At 38.6% G+C, this 21,602-nt stretch overlaps 1 protein-coding gene across 2 annotated transcripts in view; it reads right to left on the reverse strand.

The window, feature by feature from the left end:
- Nucleotides 1–4,535: 4,535 nt before the first annotated feature.
- ATXN10 (ataxin 10) overlaps nt 4,536–21,602 on the reverse strand; it is a 58,368-nt gene continuing 41,301 nt past the window's right edge. For both annotated transcript variants that reach the window (XM_058853065.1, XM_058853066.1), the window contains exons 10-11: nt 16,752–16,815; nt 4,536–5,257 (exon numbers count right to left, since the gene is read on the reverse strand). In XM_058853065.1, the coding sequence (XP_058709048.1) occupies nt 5,070–5,257; nt 16,752–16,815 (252 nt within the window). In that variant the 3' untranslated portion in view covers nt 4,536–5,069. The remainder of the gene's footprint in view (nt 5,258–16,751; nt 16,816–21,602) is intronic.

Genomic DNA, 21,602 nt, shown 5'->3' on the forward strand with positions numbered 1-21,602 from the left:
AAACAGGTTGAAATACTTCCTGAATGACAAAATGAAAAACCAAACACAAATCCCTTTTGTGCAATTCTGTTTCTACATTAATATTTACTTGTACTAAAAATGAAAGGAAACTTTAAAGTTTGGCATAAATGTGTTATGGAAGCCATCTTAAATTTAAACAAAACCAAGTGCAATTTACAGTGTGTCTTGCTCAGGAAGTTCTGTGACACCTCCACATCATCACCAGTGAGGCATGAGCTCCACTTCTAAACTAAGATAAGATGGCGTGCAGCAAAAACCAGGTCAATTTTAAATGCTCTAGGCATTCCTTGGTCTTTACCTCCAACTGCATTTTCCTTTCCCACGAAAATCCATGCAGAACTAGAATTCTCAGACTTGTTTGTACATTTCCTCTTTACTATTTAAATATTTTAACTATTTAGGTATTCTCTGAATTACATACTGGTTTTAGAGTAAGCTGTAAGGCTTCAGAAAATCCTGAGCAAAATTGCAGAGTATCCTTGATTCCAGTGCGGACTTGATAATCTTGGAGCTCTTTTCCAACCTTAATGATTTCATGATTCTATAAGGCAATTAAAAGCAATACAGTGGCAATCCTGTCCAAATGAAATTTGGGGTGAAAGAAGACAACTCTTTTACTTTAGTCTGGAAAGGGGGGCTCTGCCTAAATAGATACTTTTTGGCCAGCAAATTTCTGTGAGTGTCCAGACAGCAGGAGGGAAGATGCAAACTAACAATACTCTCTCATTTGACTGACAACTTGTTTTCCATCTCCCAGGAGCTCTCCCTGGGACCTGAACTCCTCCCTCTCTCACCCCAAAATCCACTTTTATTTGCTTCTGCCTTCTCGAGCTTAGGTAGTTCCTAATTCCATGTTAGATAGACATAACAAGGCAGGTCTGAGAGAAATGCAGAGTCTCTCTGTTCTTCCCTTCTTTTACTGGTACCATCCCAGTGAGGGGCAACAGTTGTGGGAAATGTCCTGTACAGACACTGGATCCATGACTGGAACATCAATTCAGTAAATTTAATAGCTCAGCCCCCATGTCTCTTCTTCCAGTATATAAGCTAAAGTTTTCCAGAGCTTACAATGTGGCCAAGTTCAGACTGGATTATGCCAGAGGAAAATTCACTACCCTCATTTATATCTGCAACAGCTAAGCGTTCCCCCCAAAACAAGTTGTTTTAAAGATACGAAAGACCTATTCAAAAATCAATTCCAGTTTCTCATCCTAATAAATTGCTGGATGTTGTCAGAAACTACTGGAAGAGAAAGTTCCCTTAGAGAAACCCATTAAGGCTAAAGCAGCATGGAACCACTGGAATGGCCATGCCTTGGCCAAGCTGCAAGAGACTGGAACCAACTCTAGAGATGGAAAGGTTTGTTGGCAGAGTGGGGGCAGCTCGTCAGGACCCTGGACAGCACTGCAGGGAGCCGGCGGTGCTCACTGCCAAGGGGGACACAAGGATTTTAACAAAGTGGGAAGTCCAGGGAATCACAGAATGATTTGTGTTGCAAGGGACCTTAAAGGCCATCCAGTTAAAAGTCCCCTCTGCCATGGGCAGGGACACCTTCCACTATCCCTGGTTGCTCTGAGCCCCATATCCAACCTGCCCTTGGACACTTCCAGGGATGGGGCAGCCCCAGCCTCCTGGGCACCTGTGCCAGGGCCTCACCACACACACAGGGAACAATTTCTTACTAAAATGCATTCTTCTGCATTGCTTCATAAATTCCCCCATTTCATACAAAGAAGTCTAAACTAAGAAGACAGGGAGTTTGAAATCAATACAACCCAATGACACAGTTCAAGCTTGGTATAAAAACTGAGTGTAATTTTGGGTACAGCCTCACATTTTTTGTATTTTCTCATTTGCAAATCAAGAGGACTTTTTTTTTTTGTTTCTCACTACACAAACACTTGCACCAACCTCAAAATACAAATTGACTGTTAAATAAATGTGACAATGGCATAAACTGCCTATGACTTTTTTTTTTGGGGCGGGGGGAGGGGATTGTATTTAAAAATATATTTTACAAGCACTGTAGTTCAATTATTAGAAGCATATTCAGAGCTTTGCAAATATTTCATGCTATTTCTCACAATTTGCCAGAAAGCTCTTCCAGAATCTCTCCACTTATGATGAAAAACCAACTCCCTATTCTCTTTTAATAACAAATGGACTTAAAAAAAAAAAAAAAATAAATCTGATCACTATTGTTTGAAAGCACTCGAAAGCAATAAGATGGTCACAAGACTTGATTTGCCTGTTCTGCCCCCTTACAAACTCACTAAAGCTTGCTTTTTATGACTGATTGCTGTGCTGTATTAATCCCCGAGCATATAAAACGAGTCTATTGGAGACCGGGACTCCACTGGGAGAGGACAGGGAAGCTGTTGTCTTCTGAGAATTAATCCATCCTGGAAAATCAAAAGCCAGCCATTCACAATACAGTAATCAGCATGTTCTCCACTATGAAAGCCGTACGTTTCCCTTTCAGAAAACACAACTATTACTCCATTATGTACTGAAACACACAAAACTATTTTAATTTTTTTGTGTGTGTGTTTGTTATTATTTGGCTTATATTTATGGGTTTGTATGTATTCCATTGGTGAGCGTACAACCATCAAGTTAAAAAAACCCCACCCTGTCTATTCCCCATTGCTTAAAAAGAAAAACGGACTCCCACTGCTATTTCCACAACCAAAGTTCTCTCTGGATTTGCTTTGTGAACAGGATTTTAACTCTTTATCACCCTAAATAAAAAGAAATTCTTTGCATTTTTTGCCTTACACAGAAAGCACAGCAAGTCCATTTTCTATTTAGAATAATTTTATTTTTTTTTTGGACTTTGTTAAATTATATGAGTTTTTTAAGTAGTGGCATTAAAATACAAGTGTTTGAATTTTTGTAATTGCTAAATTAAGAACAATTTCACTTTATTTCAGATAGTGTCCTATTTGATGCTCCTTTGTTAGCAAAATTTTAATTCTTTCCTTTTAAAGTTGAATGAAGCAGCCTTCTAAATAACCCCTTTTTTTTATTTTTTTGAAAAAGTATAATTTTTTTTTTTTTTCCATTTAGGTGCTAGAAGTATGAATCTTCCCTTCAGTTACGGAGATAAAGATCAAAACCCCCTACAATCCCAGCTGTAAATCTTATGTGACAGTAATGAAAATGCTAAATGAATTTTGGCCTAAACACAATAATTAAGGCTTAAGGAAATAATTGAGAAATCATGTGCTTAAGAAGAATCACAATCACATTTCCATTCAGCCAGCAAAAAGCACCTACCTGTATACAACAGCACTTCAACACAATTTTTAACACTCAACAAAATATCCCTCTCAAGTAACTTTTTAAAAGCAAACAAATCAATCTTCTTACATTCATATTCACTCTTTGCTAAAGCAAAGAACACTTTTCTCCCCTATTTATTTTTCAAGTAAAAAGTCACTAAAAGCAATAAAAGTTAGAACCTTTGTTCCTATTGCCATTATCCCTTTTCAGACATCACTTACTTAATAAACGGCTATAGACAGGAGTTTTGTATCCTTGCCTGTAAAACCAACAGGTGTCTAAAATCCCACTGGGTCAATTCCGTAGTCCCACCAGGATGGCATGGCAGACATCAACTTCTTTCTGTTAACTTGAAATGACCTTAGGAGTCCAGTTCTGTTCACCATCAGTTTTAAGCAGTATGATGTGTTTCTCAGAGTTCAAAGCCATGTGTACTTTTTTCCATTTTTACACCAAAAATTCAATTGAAGGATCAAAATCTCATGCACATGGCTGAAGGTGGGTTATATGTAACGTGGAGTTAAAGGACATGAACTTGCCCTTCTATTTAGAATGGGATTAAATGCCAACAAGAACATGAACATGTTCATTTTTCTGAGACCTCTGAGTTAGACATGGCTGAAAATAATCCAATGACAGTAAGTGTGCACAAGTACCAGCAATATTAAGGTGTAATTCCTGTTTTGCTTGTGCAGGGAGGATTATATTTTTCAGCTTCCAGGGTAAAGCTATGGCATAGACAGAGTTAACTGTGCCCTCCTCCCCCTGTCCCCCAGCTTCACCCCCCTTCTCCCCATCTCATTCATGCTACATTCCACAGTGGCAGGGTCCAACAACAATATAGGAGGGTACCCAAAATGAAGAGGCAGGGCCTTCTATTCTTCTGCCTCTCTTGAATTAATTAACTGGAAATGAGTTTTGTCAATGTTTTGGAAAGGCAGAGGGGTGAAAAGAAACTGCTAGAATTAATCACAGTGAGAAACTACCTCTTCAGCAGTCTGCCAAAGTTCAGAAAACCCATGAGAAGTGCAAAATAAAAGGAAAGTGGGCTGACTTACCCTCCAAAGGAACAAATAAAATTCAAACAAACACCCAAGTCTCCAAAACAGAGACATGCCCCAGTGCAAAGGAATGCAGCATCTGTTGCCACAACAGCTTCAGCTTTGGTTTTAATATACTTGTCATGAAGACTGATAGGTATCAAGGTAGAAAAGACAGTTTACTAACAATTTAAATAGACAAAAGGCATGTTGTGTTTAATTCACTAAATATTTAAGTACATCCAACATTCCCTTGATGCTTATATATAGAGATATTTAGGTCCCATGATTGAAAATTAGTAACTTTGCTTGTTTAGCCCTAACTCAGCACAGATCTTTTACATGGAGAAGGCAGCCTGCAAAGGAACTCTTTGTAGAATTTTTTAATGATAGTTATCTCCAGGTTCAGCAAAGGAAATTATAACAAGTCAATACTGCAAGTATGACATTCTTCTACTGATGAAAAGAGAAGTAATGAAATTCCAACCAACTGACAAGAAGGACCTTTTTTCAGAAGCTGATTTACCCAGGTACATAGAAAACACACAGGTGACCTTTTGTTTACAGCAAAGGGAGGCAGAAGCATCATCTGGAAGTTTGTCTGAGAACAAACACAACATTTTAAACAGACTGGCACTAAAAAATTAATGGCTTCTGAGCAAGGGAAAATATTTTATAAGAGAAATACCCTTTTAGTGATATGACTATTGCTAATATTTTTGCTCAGGAGGGCTTCTTCCTGACTGACCGCAGAATTAACTTGTCATCTCGTTGCTGTATCTCCAAACCCATCCTCTCGAGGGCAGAGCTGTCTGCCAGCCCCTTCTGCTCCATCTGTGCAATCAGCGCCTGGTTCTGCTCGTTCTGTTCAGTGAGATTCCGGATTGCATAAATTGCCCACTGGCTCACAACTGTTGGGCAGAGTTAAGGACCATTTCTTTATTTACAGATGAAACATTGTTTATTTTGATTTATTACTCCTCTCACCTCCCCCCGCCCTCCCCATCCCTTAAACTCAGAAAACTAGTAGAAATCAAGGGTTTGAAAAAGTAAGATGTTTACAAGTGCTGACACTCAACATGCAAATACTCACATATGAGACAATTTAATTTTAAAAGAGGTATGCCCTTAAACGTCACACAAATTTGCTAGGGTTTATATTGAGTCAAAAAAACCCCAAGCAAACAGAAAAGCCCAACCAAATGAACTGCAGGAATTAAAAAGACATACTGTGTTAAACCAAAATTACAGCCAATTGAAATGTTCCAGTGATCTTCCTAGTGAGTTTAAATAAAAAATAAAGTCAGTTGTTTATGATCTGAATCCTTCAACACTACACTTCCAAGCACTGGCAAACAAAATAGGCTGTACCTCATGTACAGGAAAGATGACTGTTTTTTCACTGCAAAAGTTGAAGAGATGTAGAAAAGGACAGCTTATCCAGGTTAATATCTCAAAATAGCACAAATAATGTCAGAGACACTTAAACTTCTTTGACTTCTAATATTACTTAAATTCAGTCCTTTATGCCTGGGTGCTTTCACACACTTGCCAGGAGACCAGACACTACAGTCACTGGCAGGGAGCTCCTGCTGATGTTTAAATGGGCACAAACTGCAACTCATTCACCTCCCAAGGTGGTCCCTTGAGGCCAGGATTGAGGCACATGTCAGGGATGTAGACAAAGGATTTAAATTCCCAGGATTATCAGCCAGGCGTCTTCCAAGTGAACTACAGTGCTCATTTTATGAAGTGTCAGAGATGTTGGTCCCAATTCTGCAGCTGAAAAGTTATGATATAATCTTTTCCAAGTTACCCACACAGGAGCCAAGCCTTTCTGAATCACATGAGTGGTTTGCCTGCAGGGCATCAATTATTTACTACATGTAGCTTCACATCCAGTAGAAGAATATGCATAATTTACTCATCTCCTTGACGTCTTTTGGGTTGGGGAGCATCTAAGCACAGAGATAAATGTTCTTATGGGCATTTGCCAGGGGGTGACAGGAGGGGAAAACTCAGACAGAGGGGAACTTCAGACAAAACAACAGAAGAGATGAACTGGACTTAAACAGGACTTAATCTTACACAACCTCAGCAGAGAGAGAAGGGTTTAGATGAAGAGTAGCGTGGACACAAACGGAAGGGAACAGCCCCGCACTGGCATGCATCAACAAAATAGTCTTTTTGTAGCAGTTTATATTTATTTTCAAATTCAAGAAGTCCAGAATTGAAAACCAAAAATAATAAAGTGTTAACTACTACGGAGCTTTTTTTCTTTTTCCTGATTGACCTCTTCAAACTTTGTCAGGAAGCATGCTGCACACCTTCTTTGTTCAAAATAATTCCAGTTTGAGGTAATGACAGAGGAGACAAATTAAGACCAAAACAAATTATGGATCACATAAAAGCCTTAACAGGTGAACACAACAGAGAATATCAGTATATTCTCTTCTGTCAGTGCATCACTACTAGAATTAAGCAAAAAGAAAAGTGCCAAGCTACATTTAAGTTACATGAACTTGGTATTTGCAGTGAAGATTACATTTGAGTATATACAACAGTAAGATGCCAAAGTAATAAAGTCATATATGTACAGACTCTCAGTCATTAGTGCCAATGGTGAGAATAGATTGCAAAGCATGCAAGCTGATGAATGCAGATAAACCAAGGCTGACACCCAGCAGGTCTTTTCCAGGTCTGTTTTAGGGCATGCCATGAGTGCCAAAAAGTAACATGAAGTTCTCCCAGTGGACTGTGAAAAACAACCTACCACCCTTCCTGGCTTGGCTCCTGGGATGAGAAGCAGACTTTTCTTGCTGTGTTCCTAAAATATGGCCTCTGCATAAAACACAGCACTTGCATAAAAGCATATTTTCTATAATATTAACAGCAATTTTCCGGGAGTTCTCAATCAGACAAAATGCCACACAGACCAAAAATGTACTATCAAAACTTTTGTGTGTACTAGCCTTGGGAATGATCCTGCTACTATAGTCTTTATGTCCTTCAGCACAAACCCGCTGCTAAACCCCATGGCAAATGCTCTTTTCCTATTACCAGATCCATTCATGCTTACATAATATCTAAGACATCCCCATTATCTTATGAACTCTATCACCATTGTGGCATTTATCATTACTGACTACTGTAGCTGAAGCTGCAAAATGGTTTCAATAACATTTTCATTCCTTCAGACACCCCTTTCTGTGTGTAGGTTTTCCATTGTGACCACAGCCATGAATATTCATGATCCCCTTGTTCACATGCTGGGGAAGGATGAGGCCTTTGGACAGTTTGGAGCAGACTCTGGCAGACTTGAGTGTCTGTGGAGATTAAAGCCAGTCCCCAGCTAATACTCACATTACCCTCTTGCTCCTCTCCAAAGACAGAGACACAGAGAGAAAATTAAACATATTCGAGAGTCTCTAATCCTACCTACACTTTAGGCACTTTATTGTATGCTCAGCTTTAGAAACAGAGCTTCTAAAGTTGCCATAGTTACTACAAATAAGAGCGTGAGCCTGTTTGTTGTGAAACTGCACCGAAGAGAAGCAACACAGTGAACACAGCAGATCTGATTGCACAGACTTGTCTAGATCTTTCCAACTGGGCATTTTACACTCTCAAATAATATTATAGACAAGTGAAAATGATGATATTCTGTCACAGGGAAGAGGCCATACAAAAGGAAGAAAACAATTAATTTTATTTTGCAGAAACCTCATCACTAGACTATCTGTGCTTAAGGACTGAAAACAAACATTTCTATGCATTTATAGCAACACTTTTCCAAAATCCTTCAGTACTGTGTGCTTTGGGATTCCTATGCTACTTTGACATAGACAAGTAACTAAACTGAATCAACTTGACCTGTCTTCTATACTTAAGTAACATCTTCATTCCACAATTTAAAATTTTAAATCATCCTCTAGGTCGTAACTTTGATTGTCAGGGAGAGAGGAACACAAAGAGAAAGGAAGAAAGGTGGAGAAAACTGTTCCTTAAGAATGAAAAATATTAGTATTTTGGAGTAATGAAAATCTATGCCACTAAATTCTGTGTAAGTTTTGCCACTGACTGCAAAAGGAACTTTTCACAATTCTTCTGTTTCTTTTCACTCGGATTCTGCTACAAGAGGTTGCTGGAGTCAATGCAACAGCACAGTGACTGGTTTGTAAGCTTAATGGGGTGTGAAAATACAACGATGTCGTGCCAGGAATTGCTAACCAATGCTGCCAGAGAGGAGGACATACAGACCATTTCTCAGGGAGAGCGTTCCACCTCATTCTTAGTCCAACTGGAACCTAAACATTATTGACAAGCCCACTGCAGCCACCAGGACCCAAACAAATTGTTCCATAAAGCAATTTGGATTCTATGGATGATGGAGAATAGAAAAAAATATTAACGAGGTTGGAAGCTGATGAGGTAGATAAAAGGCAAGTTTTAGAAGTTAATTATTATCATTAGCTAATACAAGATACTGAAGGGATGACAAGGAGAATGAAATACGTGCATCTGTTTTCCTAAGTCCCCTTCATAGTTGTTAATACTGAAGGATCTGTAAACATAACATTCTTAGTGGAGAGTTTGATTTATTACATAGTATAGGGACTTTTTATTTTTTTTAAATTAGTCTGTTTCCTTCACTACATTCAGTTTTCCATAACTAAATTACTGCTTAGGAACTTTATTCCTTATGAGTAATTAGGCTGTATGCAAAAAAGAGGGTATTCTTTGCCCAATCCCATTACCTCGTTTAAATCAAAATTTTTATTATTTAAATAGCAACTACATTCTAATCAATTACAGGAAGAGATACAAAACCTTATTAAGAAAGCCAGCACTCACAGATTGGAACCCTCATCAAATGGGCTGTTTATGTAATCTATTTCTTAAAGCCACCCAATTTTTCTAAGAACTATTCTGAAACAGATCTGTAGGACTAAAAAACAGAGGTAATGAAAATACAGTATTTGTATTGTACAATAATTATATTTCTTTCTGGCCTTCAACAAGTAATCCAATTATCACTAGAATGTCTGCAGACTGGAATTAAATACTGAAGTATCACTTAGAGTCACTTCCACTTGCAGACCTGAGTGGACCACACTGAAAAGACATAAATCATTTTTCTTTCCAGTCTTTTAGTCCCTTCAAGCACTTTTGTTTCACAGCACCTTGAAGATAATTCTTCCCATCACTAAAAGAGGGCTCTAGACAACTATCAGAGCTGTTTGTCACAGTCTGGAGCTGTGATGGACCACACGTAGCAGACAGTCAGGACTTTGGCCCCTCACCATCAGCCAAACTGTTTACAAAGCTCTAAAAGTTTCATTCTGTCTGAGGTTTCAGTAGTTTAATGAAGTTCTAAAAGCTGTATAAAATCAGAGCAATTCCTTAAGATTAATCTGTATTTTTATATGACTTCTACCTGTGATTAAGACATTACCAAAAAAGTAATAACAGAAAATGCAACAAACTTAAATGTTTTATCTAATTTACTTATTTTCAAGAAGCTAATTTATATTTTTAGAATTAATGCTTTATACTCTCTTTATACTTAGCATTGAATTACCAGCACCAGAAAACAGCTGGGGTATTTTCATCCCAGGATGAAAATCAGAAATTCATCCTATACAAACTTAAAATATTTTTCCTAGACAGTAGGGAGAAAAAAGTCTAGAATATTTCAGTTGCCTGTATTTTCATTTATTCCACAGCTGTTCTTATCACCTATGGTTGCAGTCACCACATTCTGGGTTTAAAAGCTAGAAATGGGCAGTCCTGTACAAGCTGGGAATGTCCCTTCCTCCCACCTCTGACTGACTTTGCTCTTGCAGAGCTGACATAGCACAACCCATCTAGTCTAGAAGCCTCCAAAATACAGAGGCACCACTGGATGCTGGCAGAGGTATTTATTCCCGATCACACTTTTTAGGGATAAGATTTGTAACACTGGGGAAGAGAAAGCAGATGTTTCTGCTACAGGCAGCCCTCCCCTGGTGCAAGGGATCGGGCAGAGGCTTGGACCATCCAGTACCAAACAAGGTTCCATCTCCACCACAGCGTGGCAGCAAAGCTTCACTGGACAGCGTGTGTGGCATGAGGAGCTTGCAGCCAGCCCTTCCACTCCTCACCTGCTTCCACAAAATATTCCAATAAAGACAGAAAGCCTATCCCCAAAAACCTGAACTGGGGTTTGCAGCTCAAATTCCACCCTGCAGAACATGGCTTTGACAGAGATTTTAAACTACACCACCTCAGAACAGACAAATGGGCAAAACCATTTGGTTTAAAGGCACCAAAACAGCTTCAATACTAGGGCAATATTCTCTGTAATTCACAGACAACAAGAAACATCCACAGCACAAAATAATTGTACATTAAATACTTTTTCCAGTTCTGAAGCCCTCACTATCCTCCCTCATGCCAGCAGTGTTCCTCTTGCAGACAAACACCATCCTTCTGGCTACTTGCATTTTTCACACTCTGAGCAGTCTACCCATGATCTGCAATGATGAATCAGTTTCTAAAGTGTGCCTTGTGGGACACAGACTTCTTTAAAATGGGACTCACACCTTTTGTATACCAGCACACAGGCATGTTAAATCTCATGCAAGACTTTTTCATCCATTTTAAGTATCTAGAGCCAACAAATACACTTTGAAGACCAGAATGGACCTCTTGCCCAACACTTCTGCATTAACAGAGATGACCAAAGGTCAGCTCCTCTTGAAATCAAGCCTGTCAATTCTATTTCATGGGAAAGATGCCTTAATTCCTTTTCTCTGAAAAACTTCCAGTGTTGAACTGGAAGATTTCACTGTGTCCCTAAATAAACTGTCCTAGTGGGTAAATATCTCACTGATTACAGCCTGTGATTTATTTCTGGCTTAGATTTGTTTAGAATTATTTCAAAACACAGCTTTTCAGCATAGGTAAAAAAAATAAAAAAATCACAGATCATAACCAGCATTTGGTAAAGTACTTTTTGCATGAACTAAAGAAGGAAACCAAGGGAGATACTCCAAGTTTTGCATAATTTTTGTGTCTCTTCCCTCAATTTATGTTTTTGAGCATTCTTTTTGAAGGACAGGCACCAGAACTAAGTAATAAAATCTGCTAAAATCTGCTATCTGGCTGATTAGAGGTACAGCACAGTTTCCTGGCCCTTTTGGCTGTGAGTAGTTCAGAAAGAGAAGAACAACAGCTCACAATATCCAGTTGCTGTATATCTAACACACAATTACGGATATACATATATATATGTATTATCTACTGTACTCCCAGAAGTAGAGTCCAAGATCTCCAGCCTTTCACATTTTCACACCTTTTCAGTACTGTCCAATACTGACAGCCAGGGCAGATCATGAGGCTCATTTGAGTTCCAAGGCTTCCCCATTTTTAACCATATCCTCATGTCAGTGATAACCAGCTAAATAGCACCCTGTGTTCACTAAATGGCGTTTACTGCTTCAGGAATTTGAAATCTACTAGCACATCTCTTACCTAGAGTCATATGGGAATTTTTCTCCCTAGATCACTGGTATTTCTGGGTTAACAGTTCTGAGCAGTATTATGCACCCAGACTGCTATTAGCCTTTAATGCCTGCCAACTAAACATTTAATCTATATTCTATGTGCAGCCTTTCATGTTCTGTCGGACTTAAAACCCAGTGCCAGAACATCTTAGCATACTATGAACTTAAAAAAATTGGGTCTAGCACTTCAGAGCTACAAAAGCCATTGGATAGGCTTAGCTCTGTCAGGCTATTTTTATTATTATGTTTCTTACGCCAAAACTTACAGAAACTTTCAGAAAACATTAAGCCATAACCTCCAGCTTGTTTTCCTTTTCCCTATACTCAGACTTGTAATACTAGCTTAAAACCAAGAATATGACACATTCATTTTTTGCTGCTTAGGCTGCCAATTTTTTTTTAAATTATGACTTACATTTTTAATAGAAACCCATAATTTATGAGCAACTACAAATCATCTGGTTTTAAAACAGAAAGAATCACACTCTTGATTGATCTCAAGCTACTACTTCACAGTTAGAGAATATTCAGTTGTTTCAGTCCCTTCTTTTACAAAAATTCCATTTTAAGAGTTCATAACTAAATTTATTAGCTATCTGTAAGAGGTAGTTAGCAGGCTGGTATGTCAAAAAGCTTCAACTGCTGTTACCTTACTGTTAAATATGCCTTACCTTCTCTTCCCAAGTACGGAAAAAAAAAATGGAACATTCCATTAAGCTGAAATTAATGTATCAAATTACTATTAAAACCTACCACAAACAATGCTTCACAAGCAATGAAGCACAGGGGGATGGTAACTATGTTCACAAACTGATCATCAGGCAGGCTGTAGTCCTTTTAGATTTCCTGGGATAAGGAAAGAAAAAGGCTCCACCTTTACACAGAAATACAGTTGTGTATTTACATTTATACATATAGAAATAAACACGTTTTCTAATACGCTTTAAAATGACAATTACAGAGTCAAATAAAACTTTCAGAAATTTGGCACTACACTTAAAAACCCAATCTAATTCATGCCTGAGATGTGGTCAAGCTAATTCTAATTCACCACTCTAAGACAGATGATGAGTTGAGCTGACACAATTTGGACTGAAGCTCTTTCTCTGTTTAGAAATGTTAGAGATTTGTCCATTGATATAGATCCAACAAAGATCTTATGCCACCTTATCTTTCAGCACAGTACATTCATATTTTATCAATTCAGGGTCTCTGAATAACTTATGTGACATACCCTCCCCCCTGCCGCTTATGGTCATTTCAAATGTCACTTTATGACAAATAATCAAAACACTGAAGATAAATTAAACTCCAGTTCCATGGTCACAGACACCAAATGATGCCCAGTGTGCACCCAAAAATAACAACCATTAAATAAATGGGTGTTTTGAAAGAAGCAACTAAATTATAACCAACTATTTGTTTAGCAAAATAGACATTAGCCACAATTTTGTCTACAATTTCAGGCAATGTCTGCAGCTCCTTGAGGAAATCTCCACACTCATGGAGAAAGGAACAAATCCACAAAGTGAGTGGAAAGGACTGCAAATATATCCCAAGTGAGGGAAAAAAGGTTAGGTTTTAGAAAACATTTGCAAATCGAAAGAACAAAGTTTAACCAAAGATCTGAGGAAGTGCTTGCAGACAATTTCAGACTCAGGAAGGAGCTACACAGGAGAACACATTCGCCAGCTGAAGATAAAACTGTTTTAATTACAATGATCAAAAATGGGCAACAGAAAAATGTCAGAATAAAGTTATTACTCAAAGCACTGGCCAGATTAAATCCAAATATTATTTGGAGGCAGGCACAAGAAAAAATGTCAAGAAGACAGACTGAAATATGATAAGGTGGTTGTAGAAGGCCTTCCATTCTCAACAATATTTCTGAACCACTCCTAGCTTTACTTAAAAAACCCCAAAATTTCTGGCTCTCAAATTTCTAGTGCTCCGTCTCAGCCCAGAGGGGAATTTTTCAAAAGCAAGTCTACAGAAAAATCAAGGAAGCAAGTTTGAGCTATAAAAAAGGTGAAATAGTATATATTTTCTTTTTTTTCTTTTTTTTTTTTTTTGAGGGGGGTTTGCCCCTGATAACTAAAGATCTGCTTTCTTTAAAGAACTCAAGCCTGTCATAGATTTAAATCCACCGAGTGGATTAGAGAAGAGGAAAAATATGACAAGATTTGGTTTAGAATTAGTTATTAACTTTAATTCCTCACTTTTACATGCATGAGTTGGTGCCTACAGAGATTACTCCTCACAAGGGATTAGATATATTAGAATGTAACATTTGAAAGAGCTTTCTTGTATTCTGTATAGCTCTGTTAGATTTCTCCCAGCTTTAAGAGAGACCTTGTACATCACATGTTTCTTTAGTGGTGATAGCTGGGTAGAAATATAATACTGAAGAATAGATTCATAGTCAGATCTCTGCAAATCTGTGTTAGTATTTTATATATTTTTCAACTCTTAAGGAAATTACTAACAACACCCCCTCATACTCTGAAGTTCAATATTTTTAAACTACTTAAAGTATTTTCACTATTTTAATCATCCTGCAGGTGCTCTAAAAAATTAATTTTAGGAATTATGCAATCAGCAACCTGAAATATACCATTATATTGGTAACTGTAACTTTGTTAAATGATAAAACCCTGTGTCAACCCCTGCCTGGACCGCCCCCTTTGGAATTCCCCTATTCCTGGGAGCCCCATTAGCCCGTGCCCCACTCTGCTCCCCTGGTGTTCCCCACTGGTTTATGTATTGTGTAACCCCGCCTTGTGTTCCTCCCTAAGTCTTCCCTATTGGTTTATTATTTGTACACTCCCCTTGCTCCTCCCCACACATAAGTTGCTGTAGCTCTGTATCTTTTGTCTTTCCTCCCTGGAACCTTCAATAGAATAAATCCCTTTTGGAAGCCATGTGGAAGAGCTCTCCCTCGTCCTTGCTCCTGCCCTCCACGCTGGACAGCCACTGCCGTAGAGCATGAGCCCTAAGCTGTCCTGCTTTCCAGGAGCAGCCCACTCTTGGCTGGGTGCCGGGAGCTGGCTGGGGAAAACATCTGGCACTGCATCATATGATCTGCTGGGAAGGCAGCAGATGAGGAACGCTAGAGGTAGGAGAGAAGCAGGGGAGCATCAACTTCATGTAGCACAAGAGCACCTGGAATAGCAAGAGGTCAAAACAATAAACTGAACCATAGCCAGGACCTGAACTCTAGAAACTGATGCAGCAAACTTCGTCACAGTAGGCAAGTCTTCCCTGTGTCCACGTGCTACTCACTTTTCCATATCCCCCAATACTGGATCCTATGGATCACTGGTGAAAAATCACATTAGGAGGTGTTATAATGTTTTTAAAAACCAAGTAGACAAAGTTTTATCCTCTTATAAAAAGTTTATGGTATAGCTGTAAAACGTCAGCCTGTATAAGAAGGTGAAAGAAGTTGCAGTTTGCTCAAAACACAGTGAAGATTCTCGTGTTTTTTTATTTTCCTTTCATTCAAGATCATAAATTAGAAGTCCACCCTTTGAGAGTCTCAAACTTTATCCTCTTCTACTACATCTAAAATGAAGGATGAATTCTAGAAGTGGTTGCACAGCTGTGCTTTCCAGCAAAGAAGGGTCACTTAGGACAAAAGCTCCTTACCAGGTTTCCTCAGGGCTGCTTTTCCACTTAGGGAAAGGTGAATTTCCCTGCCCATCCCACCACATCCAACAGTGCCTGTTACCAGATCTGGACCATGGAAATACAATTCTGCCACTCAGTGCACTGACAAGAGGCACACTGTCATGTCTCAAACTACAGGAATACTGAAGATGTAAAACTTGTGGATATAAAGCATCAAACTGAGTAACTCAGAGGATACTTACCACCCCTTCCTCCTCCACCCAGCTTGTTAACATTGTGCTATCATCTACATTATTTCATCATTTTAGGATATATTTATTTGTACATGATGTTCTGCAGGACACAGCTGAGAGAATATGAAACATTTGCACCATTCTTTTTGTTTGTTTCTTATACTTCTTTAAAAGAGTGCGCTTTTTATTATATAATCATTTGGAAACCTATTTCATGTGTTCAGTAAATTAAAGCTGACATGATTCTGTACAGGAAAGACATTTGATTTCCAGATGCAATTATCAGAAACTTACAACTAGCTAATGATTAGATGACAAAAAAAATCACAGCTCAGTCACTGAACCTGTATTACTTGAAGAGATGGATAACTCTGCTTAAAAACTGCTTATCTTCAATATAAGATTATTTATTTCCCTCTAATAGCAGTTCATTTTTGAAAGTTTCTGCTCTTAAATTCCAGGAAAAAAAAATCTCTAATATGAAGCACGATGCCATTTATATTAAAATCTCCCCAACACTTCAGTAATTTGCACCATTGATTTTTTCAACACATTTTCATAACAGCTTGCGAGCCCTGTCTATGTGCTTAGAATAAATTCCCCAGTCTGATTTAACAAGTGTAGAAAAATCAACGTGGGACTTATTTCAGTTTCCTAATCAGATTTCAGTGAAGCAAAAGCTCTAAATCTGATACAACAACCAGAGTCTGAATTCAGATTTCTGTCACAGCTCTTTGAATAGGCACTTGCAAACAAGTAATATTTATTATTTTAGGAAATAGAATATAACCACAGTTTCCTTACTTAGAATCCAGTTCATGGAAGCCTATTTGTGCCCTTGCTCACTTCTGAACCATTTAAATATAACCTAGAAGCTCATGAGGCCAATTACATTTAGATACCCTGTGAAAGTAATGCTGGCATATATCCATGAAACCCCCACACCTTTCCTCATGCATCATATTCAATAAACAGGATTATTTTGTAAAGGATACAAGGATTGTTGTCATCAATGCTGCAATTGTCCAGAATCAAGGAAATGCCATCCAAGTCATACACCTAAATAAAAACAAAAGTATAATTTAACAGATGTCTCAACAATACTAATGATGTTTCATACAAGAAATATGTAAAAACATAAAAGGAATGTTTGTTTCATCAAAAATATTAAACATACTAACATGAATTGCAGAGTAAACCCGATGTTTTCAGCATGAGTATCACAAAACAGTGACACAAGTCACAAGGGCACTAATTTCACATTCTCCCTTAATTCAGCAAATGTTTGACTGAGGTATTTTCTGCTTCTCACACTGAGCCAGGTAAGCTATGCTCACTTACAGCTCCTGCTTGCTTTCAGAAGCAAGAACCATCAAGAACTGTGAAGCAAAAAATAGGAAAGAAAGAAGTTGAAAAATACACCTACACACACAAGTTTGCATGAGACCACATCTTCTGTACATTTAGTAGCAACGTGTTACTTGTACGTGCCCAGCACAAGTTCTTTATATCAAGTAAGAGCTGTGGATGTTTCTCCTTTAAGAAACTGTTCCTTATGTTACTAGCAAATGAGCAAAGATGAGATCTGGGGTCTTTAGTTCCTTGTGCATACATACACATGAGAGCTCACAACTACATTTGTGTGTGTGTGTATGAGATAACAACAGATAATCTTAATAGACTCATACACTTTACCAAGTCTTGGGACAAGCTGATCTTAACAATAAACATGGAGCATTATCTTATGGAAAGTATGTTCCATAAGAAATTTATGTAGACTCCTAAGGTATACTGTAACATCACACATGCATATTTATACTACACACATCCCCTTCCAACCTCATCCATTCTGTGACAGCCAAGCTATACTCATCCAAATCTTAAATTCTTTAATTTCTTAAAATGTAATTTCAAACCAAGAACTGCCAGTTCAAGGAATTTAACGTAATGCCAGTTTAGGCCGTGGCTTGATGATGATGTTCTCTCTTCCACCTTTTTTGCCCCAAACAGAATGCATTTCTATGTACCAAGGAAAACAATAAACACAAAGTTTTCACTGCAGGATCATCAGCTTTCTGAAACACAAGTTTTGTGATAAGAGAGGCAAGTCGAGTAGATTTAGATATGAAATCTCAAACAGCCTATGGATCAGTAAAACTGAACTCAGAGACAAAGATGAGCACACGCCTCTTACAAGTTCCTTTTCGGACAATGTTATTATAGAGTCTCAAGCTACATGAGAAAGCAGCAGTGACAGACAGACAGCCAATGCTTACACGTGTAAGAAGCAGAGAGCACTACTAGGTCTTAAAACCCACCTTGCACATCTGTCCTAACATGCCTAACTTTACCTACATAAAGTACAGTTAATAATACAAGTTTAAAAATATCCATTCTTTCCATGAAATGTTTGTGTTTTCTCCAAAGGCCATGCACCATGTATAGTATCATACTTCATAGCTTGAACAAGCAGTGACCTTTAAGTAACACAGTACTTGGACATGCTTGGGAAATGCTGGTTCTTTGATATTCAGGCTATAGCCAAACACTGATGTGCCTACAATGCTACCTCTTACTTCCCACCAGTGAAATGTTCAACAGTAGAAATTAATTAGGATCAAGTGCTGTCAACAGAAACAAACCATGCAATAATGTGCTCCAGTCTGATTCAAATGAGATGTCTGGTTAACAGAGTAATCATTTTGGGAAAGTATGATTTTAATCATGATCCACCAACACCTCAAAAAGTTACTGCAAGAGTATAAGATGGCTTCAAAGCTATGTGGGAACAGCAGCAGCAAATCACAGCCTTAGTGATACCTTCATGAAAAAACAAGTTGCTAACTACCAGTGCCTTGCACCTCCTCCCTTAGAGTTTCCTTAACATCGTACAATTAAACTGTACATACAATTTTTATGACTTAGGCACCGCTTTTGTCACCACAGTGACAGCTTTAGAATGTCACCTGTGACTTACTACACAGGGAAATGGAGCAAGAAGAAAGGCCTTACAATGTAAATACCCAAGACAAATCTATATACTCCAACTGACTCGAGATGAAAGGGCTAAATCCTGAGCAACCACTGTTAGAAAAGTTCCAGTCCATGCCAGCCATTCCTGAACTCCAGTGGTCCACTGAAAAAGCGTTTTATGGCAACCTACAGTTCGTGCTCTGTAATGTGAGCCAGTTCAGCAACTGCTCTGCAGATAGCAGAGCAACCTCTGCAACAAGAGTGCCTCAGGCAGTCAGAGGGAAGAACCACTGTCCCACCCAGCGTCCCACTTGCATTGCTGAGCATCTTTCAAATCCTGTCACTCTCATCTCCTTGTAACCTCCCAAACCAGCACATTTTGTAAACACTGAGAAATCGTCCTACATCTCAACCTCTAAACAGTCTAAAAATCCATTGGAACTACACTGCCAAAAAAAAACTGTTTTGGGAACTTTTCCAACTAATTATTGGGCTCAGAAATTTTGCTTTTTTGGTCCCTTGAAACCCAAACTATTATATGATTCTGCAAAAACAAAGCATGTGTCTTTAATAAGAGTTTTTCTATTTTATATTTTTCCATTTTCTATTTTTCTTCACTATAGCAAGAAGATGAAGTTGAGGAGCTGTGTGGTCACAGTTTGATCTGTGGATGTTGACACCTTCTGCTAACTAAGTAGATTTGTTACACACCTTGCCCCCATGAAAAAAAAAGAATTGAAAACTGAATTCCAAACAAGTCAAATCTCGTTCATATTTTCAGGTAGAACAGTCTTCAAATTAGGAAGCCAGTCTCATATAAAACAATTTGGCTTAGGTGTGTGTGTGTGTATATATATATATATAAATCTAAGTTAATGTGAACACGCTAAATAGTATACAGATGTTTTACTTGCTACTTTTATTAAGATCAATTTTAACAACAGAAGCCTTTTTCTTTTCCCTTTTCTCCAAGAAGACTTCCTTTCTTCATCTCTGCATTGAAAAAAAATGGCATTACAGCATTAGAGAAAGCACTGATGCCATCTCAAATAAATACAGGCACATGAAAAAAATTATCCCTCATAAATTGTTCATTTCACTAGAGTTACTCTGCCTAGGTAAGAAAGTGCCAGTACCAAGGGCAACTACGTATTTAATTTTTCTGCCTGTATTAACAATAGAACTGCTTTACCAAAGAAACAGATTCCAAGATTAGCACACTATGATTGAGTTCATTGGCATCCACAGTACCTAAAATGTCCTTGGCAGCTTTAGGCACAGGAAATAAGGTTGTGCAGAACAGTGCTAGGTGTCACAATAAGGCAGAGATCAGTCATCTCCCCTTCCATGTATATGATTCTTGTAAAGGAACACAGAAACAATGACCTATCTTGCATTTGTTTCATCTCTACAACAAAGAACTATATCCTCTGTAATTTATTCACTAGGTTTCTTTTGTAAGTTTTACTCTTTATTAAACAGTTCTGTACTAAAGCAGCAGAATGAGCTAAATTAATCCATCATGTCATAGCTCTGAAAGTGAGAGTGGAAAATAAGTATCTAAAGCCTTCCCCATACAAACCAGTACCACGTCTGTCTCCATGATAAAAGTGAGGTATTTAGAAGACAAGTCTAACAAGGTAATGTATGGAAGAATTTTCACTTTTTCCATCTGATAGCTTTATTCATCACCTATCAGCCAAAACCTCTACCCCTTGCTCAGCCAGAGAACCCAACTCCTTCCTTCCAGTGTATTTAATACAAACATACAGTGCATCTTTGTGAAGGAGACATAACACAAAACAGAAGACTGCCCCTCATGTATGACAGTAACTCTTGACAGCCCTTCCTCCTACACAGAAGGAAAACAGAATGGAACTGTACACCCACTGCAGGCTCTTGGCAGGCCCAACACAGAACAAGCTTAGCCCTTGACATCCCAAGTACAGGACTTTTATTTGTTGCTCTCTCCTCTTCAAGAGCTAGTGCAACTCAGGACATAAAGGGACCCAACATGGGTCAGTCCAAAGGGATTGTTTTATCTTAAGAACACCAACCCATCCAGCCTTGCAAAATACCAAGTGGGCAGCAAGCCTGGCAAGACCCCTGCTAGTAACTGTTTACAGGTCTGCCCACTCCCTTGAATTGTAAGGACCTATCACAACAATGGGACTAGACTATGAGGAAGAAAGGATGTAAAGAATGCATTCCTAATGTAATGGAGTAAAAGCTAAATAATGCATTCTTAAAGCAAAGACTGATTTTAAACAGAAAGAGAAGAAGCAATAAAACGCTAGCAGGGTCTCTCTGTTCCAAAGCATTACAAGATTTGTAATGCCAACAAACCAGTCCAGTAATCCTCTGCAATTATGGTTGTTATAGCAGGTGGAGATCATGAACAGAGAGGTGGAAAAGCAGCCTTTGCAGAGCGATTCTCATCTCCCTCCGGACAGTTTGTAGCTTTAGCTCCAACCAGCAACCCATGCAGCTGACCTGCTCCACTGAACTTGGAGATTGGCACAGCAGGACCCACACCCAAGAGGGCAAGTAGCCTGGGTGTCACTCAGCTCAGGAAAGAGCTCCTGGATGCAATGATCCAACTCTGTTTCACGGTGAGCTTGGCCCAAGTCACCACTCAAACCCCAGGTCTGTGGATATTGCTTCTGTTTCTAGAACAACTCAGGCAAACCAACATCAAGCATTAAGGTTATATTACAGATCCAAATCATAGAATTGCCTGGGTTTGAATAGACCTTAGAGATGATGATGTTCCAAGCCCCCTGCCATGGGCAGGGACATCTTCCACTAGACCAGGTTGCTCCAAGCCCTACCCAGTCTGGCCTTGAACACTCTTAGGGATGGAGCATTTTCAA

The sequence above is a fragment of the Poecile atricapillus genome, chromosome 18 (assembly GCF_030490865.1).
Source record: "Poecile atricapillus isolate bPoeAtr1 chromosome 18, bPoeAtr1.hap1, whole genome shotgun sequence".
NCBI lineage: Eukaryota > Metazoa > Chordata > Aves > Passeriformes > Paridae > Poecile > Poecile atricapillus.